The sequence below is a fragment of the Gopherus evgoodei genome, chromosome 6 (genome assembly GCF_007399415.2).
Source record: "Gopherus evgoodei ecotype Sinaloan lineage chromosome 6, rGopEvg1_v1.p, whole genome shotgun sequence".
Lineage (NCBI taxonomy): Eukaryota > Metazoa > Chordata > Testudines > Testudinidae > Gopherus > Gopherus evgoodei.
This window is the reverse complement of record NC_044327.1, coordinates 24,197,957-24,218,381: the sequence shown is the minus strand read 5'-3', so window position 1 is coordinate 24,218,381 and position 20,425 is coordinate 24,197,957. Positions and strand designations below refer to the sequence as shown.

The 20,425-nt window shown below is 42.8% G+C and overlaps 1 protein-coding gene across 2 annotated transcripts in view; it reads left to right on the top strand.

The window, feature by feature from the left end:
* The window catches only part of GLDC (glycine decarboxylase), a 69,012-nt gene that overhangs the window by 46,604 nt on the left and 1,983 nt on the right, over positions 1 to 20,425 (top strand). The window contains exons 18-23 of one of the 2 annotated variants that reach the window (XM_030567534.1): positions 3,172 to 3,321; positions 9,659 to 9,771; positions 11,388 to 11,529; positions 13,505 to 13,616; positions 15,344 to 15,439; positions 19,181 to 19,353. In XM_030567534.1, coding sequence (XP_030423394.1) covers positions 3,172 to 3,321; positions 9,659 to 9,771; positions 11,388 to 11,529; positions 13,505 to 13,616; positions 15,344 to 15,439; positions 19,181 to 19,353 — 786 coding nt within the window. The remainder of the gene's footprint in view (positions 1 to 3,171; positions 3,322 to 9,658; positions 9,772 to 11,387; positions 11,530 to 13,504; positions 13,617 to 15,343; positions 15,440 to 19,180; positions 19,354 to 20,425) is intronic. The other variant, XM_030567535.1, reaches the window with a different exon arrangement.

Genomic DNA, 20,425 nt, shown 5'->3' with positions numbered 1-20,425 from the left:
TCAGTTAGCTTCAAAAGAGATTTTCTCCTGTTTTATAGTTGTAGTTCACTTCAGTGTAGTTCTAGTTTAGTCTGTTAATAGCACTTTGGGGGATGTGTGTGGGAGGGGGGGTGGGAAGGTTGCCATGCAGAAATTTCCTGGATTGAAAAAATGTACCACAATCAGGGCTATTATCTGTGTCACTGATAGGCACGAGAGTTTCCTCATTTGTTTAGGCAAGGGATGTGTGAGAGACAAATGTCCTAGCTGTATCTCATTCTCCATGAGGACAAAGAACCAGGGATTTCTGCCTTAGAGCTCATAGAAGTATAGGGCTGGAAGGGACTTTGAGAGGTCATCTAGTCCAGCCCCCTACAGTAAGGCAGGACCAAATATACCTAGTCCATCCCTGGGAAGTGTTTGTCTAACCTGTTTTTAAAAAACCTTCAGTGATGGGGATTTCACAGCCTCCCTTGGAAGCCTATTCCAGAACTACCCCTAGAATAAGATTTTCTTTTTTTCTAATATTTAACTTAAATCTCCCTTGCTGCAAATTAAGCCTCTTAGTACTTGTCCTACCTTCAGTGGACATGGAAAACAATTGTTATCCACTTTATAAGAGCCCATAATACATTTGAAGACTGTTATTAGATCCCTGCTCAGTCATCTTTTCTCAAGAGTAAGCATACCTTATAGGTCGGGTTCCCTCCAGTTTCTCCACATCTTTCTTAAAATGTGGTGCCCCAAACTGCCTTTCCATTGGGATACTTTGCTATTTTGCCTTTAATATTATCTGAGAACTTTTAAAGGGTCTTATTCGTATGCACCCTCCAGTCTCTGATCCAGTACCCTCATAGGACCTGTTTAATGGGCTTCCCTTTCAAACCTTTGGCAACAACTTGATTATCATTGCTGTCAATGAAAACAGCCTTTCTGGGAGCAATTACTTCCACAAGAAGGAGGTTGGAGCTTGAGGAACTGCTAGCTGACTCTGTCTCCATGACATTTCACAAAAGTAAGGTTTTTCTTAGGCTACACCTGAAGCTTATGTTTAAGGTTGTATCTGCATTTCACCTCAGACCATTCATATTCCAGTTTTGTTTCCCCCCCCAAAAAAACCTCATTCTAGCAAAACTGAAGAGAAGCTTCACACTCTAGTCATTTGGAGGGCTCTATCCTCATCTGGACAGCAACAAAATCTTTCAGATGAGGCTACAGAAAGTTTAGGAGATTCACTGAAAGGATGAAAGGGCAACCAGTTACAGCCCAGCATATATCTCACTGGATTTCTGATAGTATCAAGGTTTCCTCTCCTCAGAGAATAATAGCCCTTTCCACTAGGGTTCATTACACCTCATCAGCCTTCTTAAGTACATACCGATAGTAGACATTTGCAAAGCAGCAACAACATGGTTGTTAGAACATATCTTTTTCAGTCATTACACTGTCACTCCAGCTTCCCGGGACAATGCCATCTTTGGAAAGTCAGTGCTGTAGTCTCTCTTCAAGACCTACCATCTCTAAGGAAACTGCTTGTGAATCACCTGCAGTGGAATGTATCAGTGCATAATCACTCAAGGGGGTGGGGGAAAAACACCTGTTTACTTTCCTGTAGTAGTGTATAGTAACTGCTGTTCTTTGAGATGTATTGTGCACGTATACATTCCACAACTGTCCCACCTTCCCTGGGACTGTGGATATTAGACAAACAGTTGTGTGAAAGATGTTATACCCTTGGCTCCACACACAAGGATGGCAGGAGCACATGTGCTGCCTCATGGTACTGCCGACAAAGTCTCCAACTCTACTGCATTCGGTGCACACAGACTTGTATGGCACGCACATCCATTCCACCACACATCTCGAATGGCCATTACCATACAGGCAAGTAACCGTTTTTCATACTACTTTTTCCCTCATTATCGTTGGTTTAAATTAGTCTTGGTGAAGAACAAACATTTCTACATAGATGCTTCTGAAGGAAAAGTAGATCTCAACAGCTTTCACTTAAGTAACCAGACATTTGTCATGATAGAAAATTTGCATAAACATTTTTTTTCTTAGCCATCATTAAATTTCCCCAAAGTCTACAACTTAGCACCAAAATCATATACCAGGAAGGGTGATCGGCAGTTACGATTTTGCTGGATGAGATGGATAAACTTGTTTTCAGCATGTGAAACACTTGTGCGGTGACAGTAACTCCTGATTTTTATAAAGGATTTTGCTGAACTTTGTGACCCTCTGTCATAAACAGATAGCTAAGGGTTAATGTCTCTTTCACCTGGAAAGGAGTAACCTGAAACACCTGACCAGAGGACCAATCAGGAAACAAGACTTTTTAAAATCTGGGTGGAGGGAAGTTTTGGGTGAGAGTTCTTTGTCCTTTGTCTTCTGCTTGTACTCTCTTGGCTATGAGAGGATTTTTCTGCCTCCTGCTTTTCTAATCTTCTGTTTCCAAGTTGTAAGTACAAAAATAGGAAGACCATAGGTTTGTTTTTTTGTATTTACATGTGTGTAGTTGCTGGAATGTTTTGAATTGTGTTCTTTTGAATAAGGCTGTTTATTCATATTTCTTTTAAGCAATTGACCCTGTATTTGTCACCTTAATACAGAGAGACCATTTTTATGTACTTTTTCTTTCTTTTTATATAAAGCTTTCTTTTTAAGACCTGGTGGAGTTTTTCTTTAGTGGGGAACTCCAGGGAATTTAGTCTGTAGCTCACCAGGGAATTGGTGGGAGGAAGAAGTCAGGGGGAAATCTGTGTGTGTTAAATTTACTAGCCTGACTTTGCATTCACTCTGGGTGAAGGAGGGGGCTCGGTACCTATTTCCAGGACTGGAAATAGGGAGGGTGGAATCCCTCTGTTTAGATTCACGGAGCTTGCTTCTGTATATCTCTCCAGGAACCCAGGGAGGGAACACCTGGAAGGGGGAAGGGAAATGGTTTATTCCCCTTTGTTGTGAGACTCAAGGAATTTGGGTCTTTGGTCCTCCCAACAACCTTCCCTGGGGACCCCGAGTGCCCCAAAACACTCTAATTTTTTGTGTAGTGGCAGCTTTACAGGTCCAAGCTGGTAACTAAGCTTGGAGGTTTTCATGCTAACACCCATATTTTGGATGCTAAGGTCCAAATCTGGGAATATGTTATAACACCCTCGAGTAACCTTCTATATTCCCTCATTTCTAAAGGTGGATAAGCACAAAGATAACTTGGCAGCCATCATGATCACATACCCATCCACCAATGGTGTGTTTGAAGAGGATATCAGTGATGTGTGTGACCTGATTCACAAACATGGAGGCCAGGTCTACCTAGATGGTGCAAACATGAATGCCCAGGTGTGAATCTGTTGAACAGATTTTAGCTATTTATTGGTGGTGGTGGCGGTAACTTCCAGAGAAACAACAAATGTCAGTTCTCACATTTTCAGCTCTACCACAGCTTCACCATAAGACTGATACACCATAAATGTTTGGAAAGAAACTGAGGTTACCAAAAACACCAGTAGAAATTGGATGTAAAAAATATTGTCACAGTTCAGGGCAGAAATCAGCATCTCTCTCCTTCCTGACCCAGGGTTTTCAAGGCTGCACAGTTCTGTGCCTTATACGGTGATATTTCCACTAAGCCAGGCAGCCTAAGCAGCCCAGTGTCTATGCTTTTCTTTCTCTCCAGAGGCTGTAAACAGCATCATTGCCTGCAGTTACAAGTTATCACACAGCTCTTTATAAGCAAGCACATTTATTAAGGTGACAGTACTGGAGAGAAAACACATTCAGAACAATAAAAGAACCTACCTACCTACATACATACATACAAAAAAGTTTACCCAAGGTCACCCATCAGTCTTATGGGGCCGTCACAGGTCAAGTCCTTCCATCCCTTCTGCAAGTGTTGTTCCCTCGTGGACGGTCCTGTCGACTTGTTGGATCAAAAGAGAGGCCCTGAGAAAGTTAAAACTCAAGCTTTTTATCCAAATGTCATTTCTTTGTCTGCTAGTTTCTGGAGAATTCAGTTTGAAATAGTATATGGAAGGCTTCCCAGGTGACACCTCCCTAGAAGGGCTACAACCTGACTGGTTTGTCTTAATCACAACCTATTCCCGACAGAGCTTTAGCCCTCCCCTGTGGAGTAGAACACAATCATACAAAACCATTAACTTAAAACAATGGACCCCAAAGATACTTACACGTAGTTCACTAAGGTCACACAAAGATATGCAGGAAATTGCTATGTCACAAATATAATTTAAAATGGGCTACATGCTGAATTACCAGAAGCCTAGTGAATAGAATTATTTGTAATGTTCTCATTGGCCTCAAAGATTTTTCTAAAAACTATCTGAAAGGCCAGAACAATAAATTAGACTCATAGACTTTAAGGTCAGAAGGGACCATTATGATCATCTAGTCTGACCTGCACAAAGCAGGCCACAGAATCCTACCCATCCACTTCTATAACAAACCCCTAACCTATGTCTGAGTTATTGAAGTCTTCAAATTGTGGTTTGAAGACCTCAAGCTGCAGAGAATCCTCCACCAAGTGACCCGTGCCCCACGCTGCAGAGGAAGGCAAAAAACCTCCAGGGCCTTTGCCAATCTGCCCTGGAGGAAAATGCCTTCCTGACCCCAAATATGGCGATCAGCTAAACCCTGGGCATGTGGGCAAGACCCACCAGCCAGCACTCAGGAAAGAATTCTCTGCAGTAACTCAGATCCCATCCCATCCAACATCCCATCACAGACCACTGGGCATACTTATCTGCTGATAATCAAAGATCAATTGCCAAAATTAGGCTATCCCATCATACCATCCCTTCTATAAACTTATCAAGCTTAGTCTTAAAGCCAGATATGTCTTTTGCCCTCACTACTCTCCTTGGAAGACTGTTCCAGAACTTCACTCCTCTAATGGTTAGAAACCTTCGTCTAATTTCGAGTCTAAACTTCCTAGTGTCCAGTTTATACCCATTTGTTCTTGTTTCCACATTGGTACTAAGCTTAAATAATTCCTCTCCCTCCCTAATATTAATCCCTCTGATATATTTATAAAGAGCAAGCATATCCTCCCTCAACTTTCTTTTGGTTAGGCTAAACAAGCCAAGCTCTTTGAGTCTCCTTTCATAGGACAGGTTTTCCATTCCTCGGATCATCCTAGTAGCCTGTCTCTGAACCTGTTCCAGTTTGAATTCATCCTTCTTAAACATGGGAGACCAGAACTGCACACAGTATTCCAGATGAGGTCTCACCAGTGCCTTATATAACCGTACTAACACCTCCTTACCTTTGCTGGAAATATTTCGCCTGATGCATCCTAAAACTGCATTAGCTTTTTTAATGGCAATATCACATTGGCAGCTCATAGTCATCCTGTGATCTACCAATACCCCAAGGTCCTTCTCCTTCTCTGTTACTTCCAACTGATGTGTCCCCAATTTGTAACTAACATTCTTGTTATTAATCCCTAAATGCATGACCTTGCACTTTTTACTATTAAATTTCATCCTATTACTATTACTCCAGTTTACAAGGTCATCCAGATCTTCCTGTATGATATCCCAGTCCTTCTCTGTGTTAGCAATACCTCCCAGCTTTGTGTCATCCGCAGACTTTATTAGCACATTCCCGCTTTTTGTGCCAAGGTCAGTAATAAAAAGGTTAAATAAGATTGGTCCCAAAACTGATCCCTGAGGAACTCCACTAGTAATCTCCTTCCAGCCTGACAGTTCACCCTTCACTACGACCCGTTGTTGTCTCCCCTTTAACCAGTTCCTTATCCATCTTTCAATTTTCATATTGATCCCCATCTTTTCCAATTTAACTAATAATTCCCCATGTGGAACCGTGTCAAATGCCTTACTGAAATCGAGGTAAATTAGATCTACTGCATTTCCTTTGTCTAAATAATCTTGTTACCTTCTCAAAGAAGGAGATCAGGTTGGTTTGGCACAATCTACCTTTTGTAAAACCATGTTGTAAAACCATGTTCCAATTACCATTGACCTCAATGTCCTTAACTACTTTCTCCTTCAAAATTTTTCCAAGACCTTACATACTACAGATGTCAAACTAACAGGCCTGTAGTTACTCGGATCACTTTTTTTCCCCTTTCTTAAAAATAGGAACTGTGTTAGCAATTCTGCAGTCGTACAGTAAAACCCCTGAGTTTACTGATTCATTAAAAATTCTTGCTAATGGACTTGCAATTTCATGTGCCAGTTCCTTTAATATTCTTGGGTGATTATCTGGGCCCTCTGATTTTTGTCCCATTAAGCTGTTCAAGTTTGGCTTCTGCCTCAGATGTGGTAATATCTACCTCCATATCCTCATTCCCATTTGTCATCCTTCCATTATCACTAAGCTCTTCATTAGCCTCATTAAGGACTGAGGCAAAGTATTTATTTAGATATTGGGCCATGCCTAGGTTATCCTTAACCTCCATTCCATCCTCAGTGTTTAGCAGTCCCACTTCTTCTTTCTTTGTTTTCTTCTTATTTATGTGGCTATAGAACCTTTTACTATTGGTTTTAATTCCCTTTGCAAGGTCCAACTCTACATGGCTTTTAGCCTTTCTCACTTTATCCCTATATGTTCTGACCTCACTAAGGTAGCTTTCCTTGCTAATCCCGCCCATCTTCCACTCCTTGTAGGCTTTCTGCTTTTTCTTAATCACCTCTCTGAGATGCTTGCTCATCCAGCTTGATCTGCAACTCCTACCTATGGTTTTTTTCCCCTTTCTTGGGATGCAGGCTTCCGATAGTTTCTGCAGCTTCAACTTAAAATAATTCCAGGCCTCCTCCGCCTTTAGATCCACAAGTTCTTCTGTCCAATCCACTTCCCTAACTAATTTCCTTAATTCTTTACAGTTAGCCCTTGAGAAGTCAAAAACCCTAGTCCCAGATCTATTTTTGTTTATCCTTCCGTCTAGTTTGAACTGAATTAGCTCATGATCACTTGAACCAAGGCTGTCCCCTACAACCATTTCTTCTATGAGGTCCTCACTACTCACCAAAAATCAAATCTAAAATGGCATCCCCTCTTGTTGGTTCTTCAACTACTTGGTTGAAATCCATCAGCTATCACATCCAGAAAAATCTGAGCCCTATTATTGTTATTATTGTTATAGCACTTGTCCTCCAGTCTATATCTGGGAAGTTAAAGTCTCCCATGATCACACAATTCCCATTAGTGTTTACTTCATTTAAAAACATTAAAGAGGTCTCTATCCATATCCAAATCAGATCCCGGTGGTCTGTAGCACACCCCAAGCACTATCTCATGGGAGGCTCTAGTAGCTTTCTTTCCCAGTGTGATTTTTGTCCAGACAGACTCTGTCTTATCCATTCCATCACTACTTCTTTCTTTACAGTTAACCTCATCATTGATATACAATGCTACTCCACCACCTTTGCCTTTATTTCTATCTTTCCTAAATAGCCCATAGCCTTCAATACTTGTACTCCAGTCATGACTACTATTCCACCATGTTTCTGTCATCCTTATAATATTCGGTTTCACTTCCTGCACCAGTAGCTCTAGTTCCTCCATTTTGTTACCTAGGCTCCTCGCATTAGTGTACAGACATCTTAATTTTTGCCATTTGGCTTTACTGACATTCTTTACCCGGTTAGGCACAGACATTCTACCACCAGCATCACCTACTTGACTGGTATCTACACTACCCTTCCTCCTTATGTCAATTTTTCTGTCCATGGCTGTATCCTCTCTTACTTTGTTTTCTTCCCTCTCAAGGTTAAATTCCAGCCTGGAGATTAACTGGACATCTCCCAACCATCTCCCCCAAATTCCTAGTTTAAAACTCTCTTAATCAGTTGGGCGAGCCTCCATCCTAGAAGTCTATTTCCCTCCTTACTCAGGTGAAGTCCATCCTGAGAGAACAGTCTTCTGTCCATAAATGCTTCCCAGTGGCCGTACATCCCAAAGCCCTCCTTATAGCACCACTGCCTGAGCCATCTGTTGATCGCCATAATCTTGTCACACCTTTGTCACCCTTCTCTAGGAACCAGCAGAATCCCACTGAAGATCACCTGAGCCTCGATTTCCTTAAGCGTCTTCCCCAGTCTGGCATAGTCTCCCGTGATACGTTCCAGCAAGAATCTAGCCGTATCATTTGTTCCCACATGAAGGACAATCAACGGATTCTTCCCTGCTCCCGTTAGGATCCTCTTCAGCCTCAGGTCCACATCCTGTATCTTAGCACCCGGCAGACAGCACACCCTTCTGTTCTCTGGATCAGCTCTAGTTACAGGCTTGTCTATCCTTCTCAGTAAGGAATCCCCAATCACGTCGACCTGCCTTTTCCTGGTGACAGTGTGATTCTCTGGTCTATCCCCTGCTCCCGCTGGCTGCAAGTCCTCTCGATTCCTATTCATCCTTGCAATCCTCCGCAACCCTTCCCGTATCCTCCTGGGGCTCATATTTGGTGTTGTCTCCATTGACTCCTCCTCTCTTCCTGTAGGACTAGCAGCTCTTCTCTTTTTCCTTGCCCTCTCTCCTTCAGCGACCACCTGCTGTGCCCCTTCTTCATTTTCCAACTCTGCAGACCTGTTCCTGAGTTCTGTTTCTCCTTCACTGGCCCATCTTTTCCTCTGCCTGGTTCTCTTAGTCACATGCTTCCACCGTCCACTTTCCTCCCCCAGCAGTCTCTCCTCTGAATTCTTTGGTCCTGCTTCCATCTGCACATGTGAGCTTATCCCTTCAGCCCCCTCGTGTCTGTGCTCCATCATCTACTCAAACCCCCTTCTAAACTCAAACAGAGTTTCCACCTGCATCTCCAGTCCTCTGATCTTTTCTTCCATCAGCTCTATCAGGCGGCACTTCATGCTGACAAAACTCTTTTCAGGTACCCTCTCCAGGATCATGTACATGCCGTAGCTTCCATATCCAGTCATCCTCATTGTGTCTTTCACTGCTGCCTCTGTATCGGTCATAGCCTTCCCACCTAAAACCTGTTAGTCCAAGAAACAAAACAAACCCCCAACAGGCACCAGAACACTGGCAGACCACCACCCACTCCCTTCAGTAGCCTGTCAGTTCCTCTGCCTAGGTCTCTTGGTCTGCCCCGCAACCTCCCCCTGTAAGCTCCCTCTGAAACTCCCCTGTTTGCTGGCTGCTGTGCTGCTGCAGCTGTCTATGCCGCTGCCTGACTGGCTGGCTACTTTTATAAGACCCCTAAGCAGACAAGCCCCACCCCCTAAACAGGGCTCAGCTGTTCTCCCAGCACACTGCCCCTAGCAGCCTCCACACATACAAACTACAAAATACAATACCAAAAAATACAGAAACCTGCTCCTCCAAGAGAACTCCCTCTGAAACTCCTCTGTTTACAACTCTAAAGTCCTTTGTGATCTAGGTGTCTGTTACACATTTAGTTAGGAATTTAGCATTTGTAAAAGATGCTAAACCTTCCTATACTTAATGGATATGGCCTTGTAAAGGAAAACAAAATTAATCTAAATTTTAGACTCTTTGCGTAGAAAACCGGCACAAATTGAAGAAATGACACTAAAGCATGTTGATAGGTCATTAACAGATGCAACTTTCTACAATGGTGACTTCTCCTAGAGTGTCAAATGGCAGTGATGAGATCAGTTTGTATTTGAAAAATACATTTTCTGAGACAACATTTGAGCTTTTGGTGGTGATTCTCCAACAGGTGGGTCTGTGTCGCCCTGGAGACTATGGATCTGATGTCTCTCATTTAAACCTTCACAAAACCTTTTGCATTCCCCATGGAGGAGGAGGACCTGGAATGGGGCCAATTGGAGTGTGAGTATCAGGCTTTAGCTCTTAAATTTACTTTGGAGGAGAAGGCACCCTAGTTAATTGTACATAACAATTGAGAGTAAGGGCCACTAGCACTGATTTGGGAGAGGCTTAGTTTTGGCGGCAGTTGTTGCTGTGTACGTCTAAGGCACTTAAGACTGGCATTTGAATACCATTGTATTGTTGTCTTGATATCACTACTGTGCTCACATATCCATCAGCCAGTGCACTAGAGTCTTGACAAGCAACCACCCCTTGATGACTCTGGAGCCAGGCATATCAGAAGTTAGTTTTTAGTTAAATGGTGCTAAAAAATCTGCCTCACTGTGGTAATGGTTCTCCATCTTTTTGTGATGGATTAGCACATGGATGCTCCCATAGTCCCCTTGCACAATCCAGTATCCCGGAAGTTTCTTTTCTAGAATTCTTATTCACTTCATTTTTGTTTGTTTGTTTTCTCTTACTCCCTAGAAGGCTACATGCCGCTCTGGGTAGGTGGGAGTCTTTTATTGGTGACTAGCTATAAGGAATGTCCCAGCAGTTGGGAAGAGAAGCTTCTGCAGCTGGGCTGATATTGATATTGATCCTGGGGTCTGTCTATGCAAATTGCAGCCATGGTCAGCTGCATTAAAGGGCCTACTTAGGGAGGGAAGGCTGGTGACTTTACCCACAGTTGCTATAAAATGTTGATTGTGGATGCACAGCTGGAGTTGTACAGCTTTGCCAGTCTTTCTTCTAAACCTATGCCATATCCCTTACTGCATCTCTCTGTTCTACATTTCTTCTCCTTTCACCCATCCCCAGTGACTAGTCTAAAGTTTCTCAGGTTGGGAAATACCAGTCTGCAGAGATGGTTGGTGTTGGTCCTCCTTTGAGTAGGGGGTTGGACTAGATGACCTCCTGAGGTCTCTTCCAACCCTAATCTTCTATGATTCTATGGTGAAGGGAGAGAATTCCATCATTCTAGAATAACGTGGGCAATGACCTGTTGTTTCGTTTGCAAATAATGAAAATATAGGCCGTGCTCCGCCTGGAAAATGTGTATTCTGTGTATAGACGATCATCCTGCTTGTTAAACTCACTGACTTCTTGCAGCATGAAGGGTCTTAAACTTTTGGTCCTGATGGTAAATACCCCAGATAAGCAAAACAGGTAGGATAAGGAAAACCATTGCAATAATGGGGTGGCATGAGAAACAGCATGATTTTGCATACTGTAGTCTTGATGATCTCTGGTCAGATCGGGGCAAAAACCAGTCTAGGAAAGAACAAGGATTTGTGTTGGACTTACATTTGCAACAGTAAATAGGCCTGGGTAAGGAACTGGCAATTTAATATGGAACCTCTCACTAGATTACCAGCTCAGATTTATTTTTGAAGTAAACTGTCTTCAATCTAATCTTTAATGGACTAGTGCCCATCTTGCAAAACTTACCACAGCAATTGATTCTATTTGCAGTGAATGATAAAGGAAATGTAGACTGGCATGGAAATCATTAAAGTGGATTTCTATACTTGATATTCCTGACAGATTAAAAAAGAAGTGGGAATCCTCTTCTGAAGCTAGCCAAAATGATACAGCAATGTGTGTGTTTTAAAATCAATGTATTTGTGTTTCAGGAAGAATCATCTGGTGCCCTACCTGCCTAGCCATCCTGTCGTTGCGCTGCAGCGTGATAAGGATGCATGCCCTTTGGGTACAATCAGTGCTGCCCCTTGGGGCTCCAGTGCTATATTGCCTATTTCCTGGGCCTATATCAAGGTGCGTAGATTTTTTTTTTTTTCCCCCCAGCGTCAGTTAAGGATCTGTTGTTGTTTTTTTCCCAGTGGCATTTCTACATTTGGGAAGGTGAAATTGAGTACTTTAGACCTATCCAACATTCATGCTTTCAAATGGGTTCTGATGGTCAATGAAAATGGTAGCATTGATTCACACATTCTAATTTCAGATACAGTATATGGCAATCTCGCAAAATGCCCAAGAAAACTTTCCAACGGAAGTACAAAATCTGATTACTTGCCCTTCACCTCAAGGAGTTATACTTTACTCGCATGTCAAAGGGAAAAAAATATTTCACCTGGGCAAGTAGAATGTCATAAGGCTGTTTAATGCAGTTTTCCCCCAAGAAAACATGCACACAATAAACAAAGCAAGCAGTGCCTCTGTTAGAAGTCCTAGAGCAGATTTCAGGAATAAATGTCATGTTGGGATCCTTGCTGTCTTTGGGGGTGCTGCTTCTATAGATAGTGAGGACAGTACAATGAACTAGTGCCATAAATGAACATATGCAATTTGTTTTATGTCCTTGTTTGTTGCCTTTTAATATTTTTTGAGGCCAGAGTTATAATTAGACTGTACCCAAGAAAGAGGCTTGTCCTCTCACTGTTTCTCAGAATCATCCGGTTGTCATGTTCTTCGGGGAGCTTCTTGGCAATAGTAAATTAATTCCTTATTTACCGAATTTCTTACCTACTTTGTCTCAATATACTGCAGTATTGTGTTAAAAAATGTTAGAAACACGCCGCAGCTAGTAACGTCTTTCTTTGGGAGACAAAAATGGTCTTCAGTGAAATCTTACTAACCTATGAAAATTAAATCTGATTAGCTTTGGTTAGGGTCCATGAGAACTTGGCTTTAGTGTTTGTCTACATTTAAATATTTTGGAACACTGTGAAACTTTGACACATGGTTAGAATCATGGGCTAATTTGACACTTATTTGGTAAACGCTATTAAAAATGCTTCAGATCCTCGAGTTTAAAATGAGCCTAATTCCTATCTTTATCCTAAAAATGTATGATGATGCTAGGTATTGTAAGCTGATTCCAATTTTGAAATATTCACACCAGAGCATATTATTTTATGTGTAGGCATCTCTCTGCTCTTTCATACTGAGCATAGATAATAAACCAGCAGCCTCTATGGGCTGCTCTCCAAATGCAGTGAGAGACTGTGAGCAGCATTTTGGAAATCCAGGGGTGCATTTGACCCTGTCACACCAAACAACCCTCCTCTACTCATCTTAAAGCTATTTAAGGGCTGTGGAAAGTTTCTTGTTTTGTGAATTAGCCTGTTTGCTAAACAGAAAACACATCCTTATTTGTCTACCAAAATTCCTTCATATGAAGGAAGGTGCCAGTTTGTTGTCAATTTAATGTGAAAGAAAACTAAATATCTTCTGAAAATGTGTACTCTGAAATACTGTGGTACTAGAGCTGCTCATGCTAATCACTGAAGAACATCCAAGCTTTTAGTGCAGGGGTAGGCAACCTATGGCACGTGTGCCGAAGGCGGCACACGAGCTGATTTTCAGCGGCGCTCACATTGCCCAGATCCTAGCCACTGCTCTGGGGGGCTCTGCATTTTAATTTAATTTTAAAAGAAGCTTCTTAAACATTTTGAAACCTTATTTATTTTACATACAACAGTAGTTTAGTTATATATTATAGACTTAAAGAAAGTGACCTTCTAAAAAGGTTTAAAATGTATTACTGGCATGCGAAACCATACATTAGAGTGAATAAATGAAGACTCGGCATACTACTTCTGAAAGGTTGCTGACTCCTGTTTTAGTGAGTCTTGGGTTCCGCCCTTCCAAAAGAGGGATAGGTGAAACAGGAAATGCCGTGTATGGCAGTGAGTTTATGAACTGACGTGTTACGCTATGAGACTGTTCCTCGTTTATGGGTAAAGGGTTGTTTCAGACCTGTGTTCTATATTGTTTTTGCTCTTTTCAGATGATGGGTGGAAAGGGTCTTAAACACGCTTCTGAGATTGCTATATTAAATGCTAACTACATGGCAAAAAGGCTAGAGAAACACTACAAAGTCCTTTTCAGAGGGGCAAGAGGCAAGTATTGAGTTTACTTTGTCTCCTGACATTCTGGTTTCTCCCAGTATCTCCTATAGCACTTTGGATTGTAGATGTGGTGTTAGCTTTAAACTGATGTGAGGGTTTTCAGTCCCCGCACATACTGAAAAACAGAGCATTCCCAGGAAAATAACCTAGGCAGAGGGAAATAGTTAGTGCTAATCCTAGCCAGGAGCCAAAATGAAGCTAAGGTATTGGTAGAGGTGAAAAGTGCACTTCTGGTAATTCGCTGCAATAATGTTAAAAGTTGTAAAATGAGTCTTCTGCCTGTCTTTGAACCAGAGATTGTTCTCCTCAAATTGCCAAGTAAGACTTTTATTTTAATTTAGTGGGAAAAAAAACTGTTAAATAGGAAATCATTGAGGTGAGACGTAGTAATACAATATTATATGCAGTACAGTAAGCAAAGAGAATTTTAAATGATTTCTTATTCAATACTCCCTATTACCACCCTAAAAACGCCTGTGGTGATGCATGGCTGGTTTAGGAGACTAATCCAGATCTGTTTCAGTTCCCTAACACTTTTGTTATGAAATGTAACCTCTTTAGGGAATGGTTCAGCTATTGCCTACCCTCTCCTTCCCCCCCCCCCCTTAAGACAGGGCAGAAATTGTGAAGAATATCAGATTGCAAGTTTTAAGTCAGTAAAAGAAAGATCTTATTTTTGGGACTGTCTCGTCTCTGTTTCAGTTGAATGGCATAAAAAATGTCCAAAATGCATTCCATATACTCAACCTTTGTGTGTAGCTATGTAAATACTTTACTTTAAAGCAATTAAAGACTGATTAAAGCTGCTGACAGTATTTTAAAAATGAGAACCATAGTTCACAGAAATACAAAGCTAAATCTCAAGCTTTTGAAAGGTTCAGAAGTGAAATGTTGAATCTTCTGTTCAAGAGTAACCCTATTTATCTGGAATGGTGATGGCAATGGCAATGTAGTTGGGGTCACACTTGCACAAAAAGCCTGGAAGAAAGCATTTTCCTCTGGAGAATCCATGATCTTTCCCTTTTTACTCACCCAAGGGCCTGAGATACTAATAATCCTGCTTTTCTGGCAAGGCTGAATATAGTTTTCTGCCTCAGCCCATTCTCAACTCTCAGTATTGGTCAGAGGGAGTCATTCAAAAAAATGAGCTACTGTTTTCTTTCAGAATTTGAGCATGCTTCTTTCTCAGGACCTGCTGATCTGGGGACCTTATGAGCCAAACATTAATCATCATGTGGCAGTAGAGTCCTGCTTCATTATTGGACAGGCCTGAAAATGTACTTAACCTAAATTGTCTGGAGGAAAAGCATGTACATAAAAAGAATAGACCCTGGGAGGATATGCTCACATATAAGAGGAGCTGCTTTGAGCATTTGTCTGATTCGGCTCTTGCTAAATCTAATTCGCTCCAACACAAAGTGTTGTTTTTGTATGTATACCAAGGACATTTGTTTTTACAAGTAATCATTTAAAAGTGTGGCAATGGAGAGGTAAGGGGACAGCAAATAAATATTCAAATACACTGGCAGTTCACATAGTCTCTTAAATGTGCACTCCTGAAACTGCAGTCTCCAACTGGACAGTCCTTGTTCATCCTTGAGATGTATACTCCACAAAGCCACAGGAACAGAAGTGTGGTATTAAAATTGAGGCCAGTGTGTAGTTCTGCTCTGTTCTTCAACAAGTGAGATCAGTATGTAACCTTTGTTCACCTACAGGTTATGTAGCTCATGAATTTATTTTGGATGCCAGACCCTTCAAGAAAACAGCAAATGTTGAAGCTGTGGATGTTGCAAAGAGGCTTCAGGACTATGGTGAGAGAGTCCAAAAAGGACATGTCATTTACAGCAGTAAAGACTAGAATTTCTTAAATCTACCTTCAAGGGCTACAGAAAGATTCTAGTCCTCTAGTGTTCCTTAGCAACATGGTGGTTCCTATACCACCACCCTCCTATCCCCTTATGTTGACAGTATTTGGACAATCTCCAGCTGCTGAATATCACCTTGGAATTGTGGGCATCCAGCTCAGATGCTCTTCTTTGTTGCACCAGGCAAGAGCAAAAAGGACTTACTGTTAACTTTGCAACCCGCTCCTGGGCTGTGCAAGGCACATGCAGACAGGATCGAGGATTTGGCTTAGTCCAAGAACTTTGTGGGATTCAAACAAACCTCTATGGAAAATGAGAGCATCTATAGTTATGTTACTTTAAATCCTTAAACTTTTTTAAATTTTCTTATGCTTCATGGCATAGGCCAGCCACTGATGAAGGTTAGGAAGAAACTTCCATTGTAGGCAAAGTATTCCTTAATTAGCCATTTATGCAATTTCTTGCAACTTCCCAAAGCATCCACAACTGGCTACTGTCAGATAGGATACTGGACTACATGCACCGCTGACACTGGTCTGTTCCTATATAGCAACTGTTATGTTCCTAAGTTAACATGGGCAGCTGTCACTAAAATGCCATCCTGTAAGAGGTTCTCAATAAAATAACTAATTCTAAAATCAGTTTTAACTGTTTGGTACCAGGAAAAAAAACCTCCCTGCTCTCTGTAGTGTCCAGGAGAGGGCACATCACACTATTTGAAAATAGATAGGTAATGGCATCAGTATTTATGATGCAGATCCATCTAGTTGGTAGACGTTCCAGTTGAGCTGCTTCCAGGGTGGCTTATAGATCTGGCTTACTTAAAAATAGTGACAACCGGACAGTTACTAGCCTACTCCTTTTACCTCATCCAATCCCTCCTACAGTGGTGCTATCTTCCTTTCGCTGGGTGCCCCACGTCTGCACCAATGTTCCCTCTAATTTTTTCCAGCCATGTGCGGAATACATTTTGTTATGTGCACCAAGGTAATGTGTGAATGTGCACCACCACTAGAAACTGTAAAAGCTGTTTTCCGGTTGGTGAAGTGCCAGATAAAGCTCTCTAAACCGGCATTTCCCATCTCCACTGAAATTCTAGTTTATAGTCTGGTTGGTGTGGGGCCGGCAGAGGGTTGGGGAGGAGGAAGGAGAGGGTGCAGGGCACGGGCTCTGGGAGGGGGCTCGGGGCAGCAGGTTGGGGTGCAGGATCCAGGGAGTGCTCAGCTCAGGTGGGCCTCCGCAAGGGGCGACCTGTCACGACCGCTCCTAGGCGGAGGCACAGGAGGTGGTTCTGCGCGCTGCATCCACCCCACCCTGAGCTCTAGCTCTTCACTGTTCCCAACCAATGGAAGCTGCGGGGGTGGCAGAGGCAGAGCACAGAGTTGTCTGCTGTGTCTCCGCCTAGGAGCAGCCAGGACAGAAGCTGGGGGGAGCTGCCAGAGGTGAGTGCCACCCCGGATCCTGCACCTCTCCTGTGCCCCAGCCCGCTGCCCCGAGCCCCTCCTGTACCCAAACTGCCTGCCCGTGCTCCGCCCCCTCAGCCCTGCACCCACTCTCCCTCTTAGTTAACCAGCATTTTTCACTTACCGGCACCCCCATTCCCCAAACATGCCAGATAAAACAGCTTTTACTGTATAACATATATTTTTAAAAAGTTACCAGTCAGGATAATTACTCCAGCCAGGACAAGTTAGGCATTTTAGAACTCACTACTCAAAGAATTAAGTTTAAGTGTAAGAAAGAGAGATTATGAAATGCATAGACAGTCAAAAAGCTAAAATAACAGCACTTTGAAAGAATAAAATTACAGAGACTATATGTGCATTGCAGGAAGTACCAAGAAGTAACAGTGGTGGAGAGTGTGTGTGTGTGTGTGTGTGTGTGTGTGGTTTTTTTTTTTTTTTGCTGGGGAAGTCTCTGAGACTGTGCGCTGTCTCTTTAAGGCACTCACTCACCTGAAGGCTTGTTGAGAGCTGGTGAGAGTCCTGAGCCAGCCCCATTACCTTGTTTGTGGAGATGTGGTACAGGGGCTGGGGAGGGGGACACCCTGACATCAGCACCCTCCTTTCTCTTCCTGCCCCCATCCCCCACCCCTGCATAGCCAGCAGGAGGGTCTTGGGAGCAGCTGCAGGAGCAATGTGGCTGCTAAGGAGGAGGGGGGGAACACCTGGACACATTCTGTTGGATGTGTGTGACTCCGCTAATCAACTGTGCCACACTTGAATCTCTTCTGGGCAGCTGCCCACCTGCACAGCTTACAGGGAACAGAAGGACTGCACCATTCTCAACTTTCATAATCTGTCTGACAGCCTGTCATAAAAGGGTGACAAAGTGACTGACTACAAGGGTGGATGTGAAGGGAAGAGGCCAGAAATAGTGCTTTTGGGAAGAAATTCTTTGCTTTGGACACCAGACCAAAGAGAAGGCCAAGGAGTCAGGTTTTCACATCTCATGTATAGTAACTCCTCATTTAATGTTGTCCCACTTAACCTTGTTTCAATGTTACATCCCTGCTCAATTAGGGAACATGCTTGTTTAAAGCTGTGCAATGCTCTCTTATAATGTCGTTTGGCTGCCTGCTTGTAAGATTCTGTGGAAGAGCCTCGACTTTACAAGGGAGCATTGCATAAGTTCCACTTCTCCGCCTCCTCCCTCTCCCTCTGAGCGCTTCCCGCACTGCCAAACAGCTGTTTGGTGGTGCTTAGGACTTTGCAGGGGGGGAAGAGAAGGGGATGTGGTGTGCTCTGGAGAGGAGGTGGAAAGAGGTGGGCCTGGAGTGGAGTGGAGACAGGAAGAGGTGGGCCTGGAGCATTCCCGGCACAATCCGAGCCTGTTCTCCTGGGAAGCTGCTGCTGCAAAGGTGTTTCCTAGCGTCCTTGCCTGCAGCGGGCTGTGCCTGTGTGGAGTAAGCCAGGAGCACTTCCCAACCACAGTACAGTACTGTACAGTATACCATATAATGTGTTTTGTCTGCCCCCCAAAAAATGTCCTTGGAACCTAACCCCCTGCATTTACATTAAATCTTATAAGACAAGTGGATTTGTTTAACATTGTTTCACTAAAAGTTGCATTTTTCAGGAACATAACTACAATGTTAAGTGAGGGGTTACTGTAGTCAGAAGACTTCTGGCTTTCTATGTACTCTAGACAATACTATGGAATTGGTGGTTTTCCTTTTGTTCTGAGACTGGTGTGTTTTGAGATTTTAGCTTCTGTCATATATGCCCTCTGGCATGTTGCCCAGCTGTATGATTTTAATCTGCTGACACTAATGATTGAAGGTCTATGTAAAGCAACCAGGACCGGTGCTAGGGGTTTCAGCGCCCTAGGCAGACGGGAATTTCGCCGCCCTGTGCTCTGGTCCCGTGGCTCCGGTGGAGCTGCGGCAGTCATGCCTGCAGGCGGTTGACCGGAGCCGTGCAAGGAGCCGACCGTCCACAGGCACCACTGCGACAGCTCCACCGGAGCTGCCTGCCGCCCCCTCCAGCAAAATGCTGCCCACCAATTATTCTGGCGCCCTAGGCGATTGCCTAGGCTGCCTAAATGCTAGCGCCGGCCCTGAAAGCAACTGTAATTAAGAACTTTCTTTTTCAGCTTTTCTGAAAACTAAACACATCAGCTGCTGGTTAATATTCTTACTAGCTTACAAGTACCCTGTAATCAGTGATGGGATTCCTTTTTATTCAGGCTTCCATGCTCCAACAATGTCCTGGCCAGTGGCAGGGACCCTTATGATTGAACCAACAGAATCTGAAGACAAAGCAGAGCTGGACAGATTTTGTGATGCAATGATCAACATTCGTCAAGAAATTGCTGAAATAGAGGAAGGCAAAATGGACTCCACGGTTAACCTGTTAAAGGTGAGCTGACATGCAGGCCAACTTCATAACACCACTGTCTCCATTGCTGCTTTTTGAAGTCATCTTATTTGTAGTGCTACCAAAGGTTTCTTTTCTGAAATTTTCAGTACTGTAGGAAACATTGTATGCAAATGAGAATATGAAACTGTGAAGGAATAAACCATTCATTGATGTGCAAATTTGAGTAAACATTTGTCTAAATTTCACAGATCTTGGGTGCATTTAAAGGGTTCCATCAACTTAAATGCTTTTCCCTGAAATCTTTTAGATTTGACCTAGTCAGAAGTCCTGTCTATAGTGACTATCTGATAGACTGGAGAAAAAATTCTGACAAGTTTGTGAACAGTGTGAATATTTTAGTTTGTCATGTTTGTATTTTCTTGGTCTCTTACATAGTAATGGGTGAATGACACTCACTTATTCAGAAGAGGCAACCAACCCCAAAACTTGATCGTAAAAACATAAAAATTGGAAGAGGCACTCGAGCACGTATAGTACCCAAAACTACTTGTAACTCATCTCTGGAAACTCATTCTGTGTTTCAAGTTGATTGCAACTTGTCTAACATTGCACTGGGTTTTTAAATACCTGACTTTTTTCTTTGTATTGGGGTTGTAACCACATTGGTTCCAAGGAGATGAGACACAAGGTAATAGTCCCTATGGATCAACTTTGGTTGGTGAAAGAGAAGCTTTTGAGCTGCACAGAGCTTTTAGACCTGAAGACGATTCCGTGTAGCTTGAAGTTTCTCTCTTGCCCCCTCACTTTCCCCTCCCCCAAAGTCAAATGGGTTGGAACTTGTACTGTAATGGAAATAAGGAATACAGTTGCCCAACACCAAAGTTATGGAGTGGAGAAGAATCTGATTACTGCTCCTGTTCTTGTATTCAGAAATCTAGCAAGGCAGAAGGAACAAAAATTCACGGCCACTCTAACCAGCTCCCTCATGCTCCAGCCTCTCTCCACTTCCCTCTTTTATTTTCATCTCTGAAGTAATGTCTACAGTAAAGCTGGGGAAAAATGGATATTCGGAATCACTTCAGTCCATTTCCTTTTTTAAAAATCCATCTTC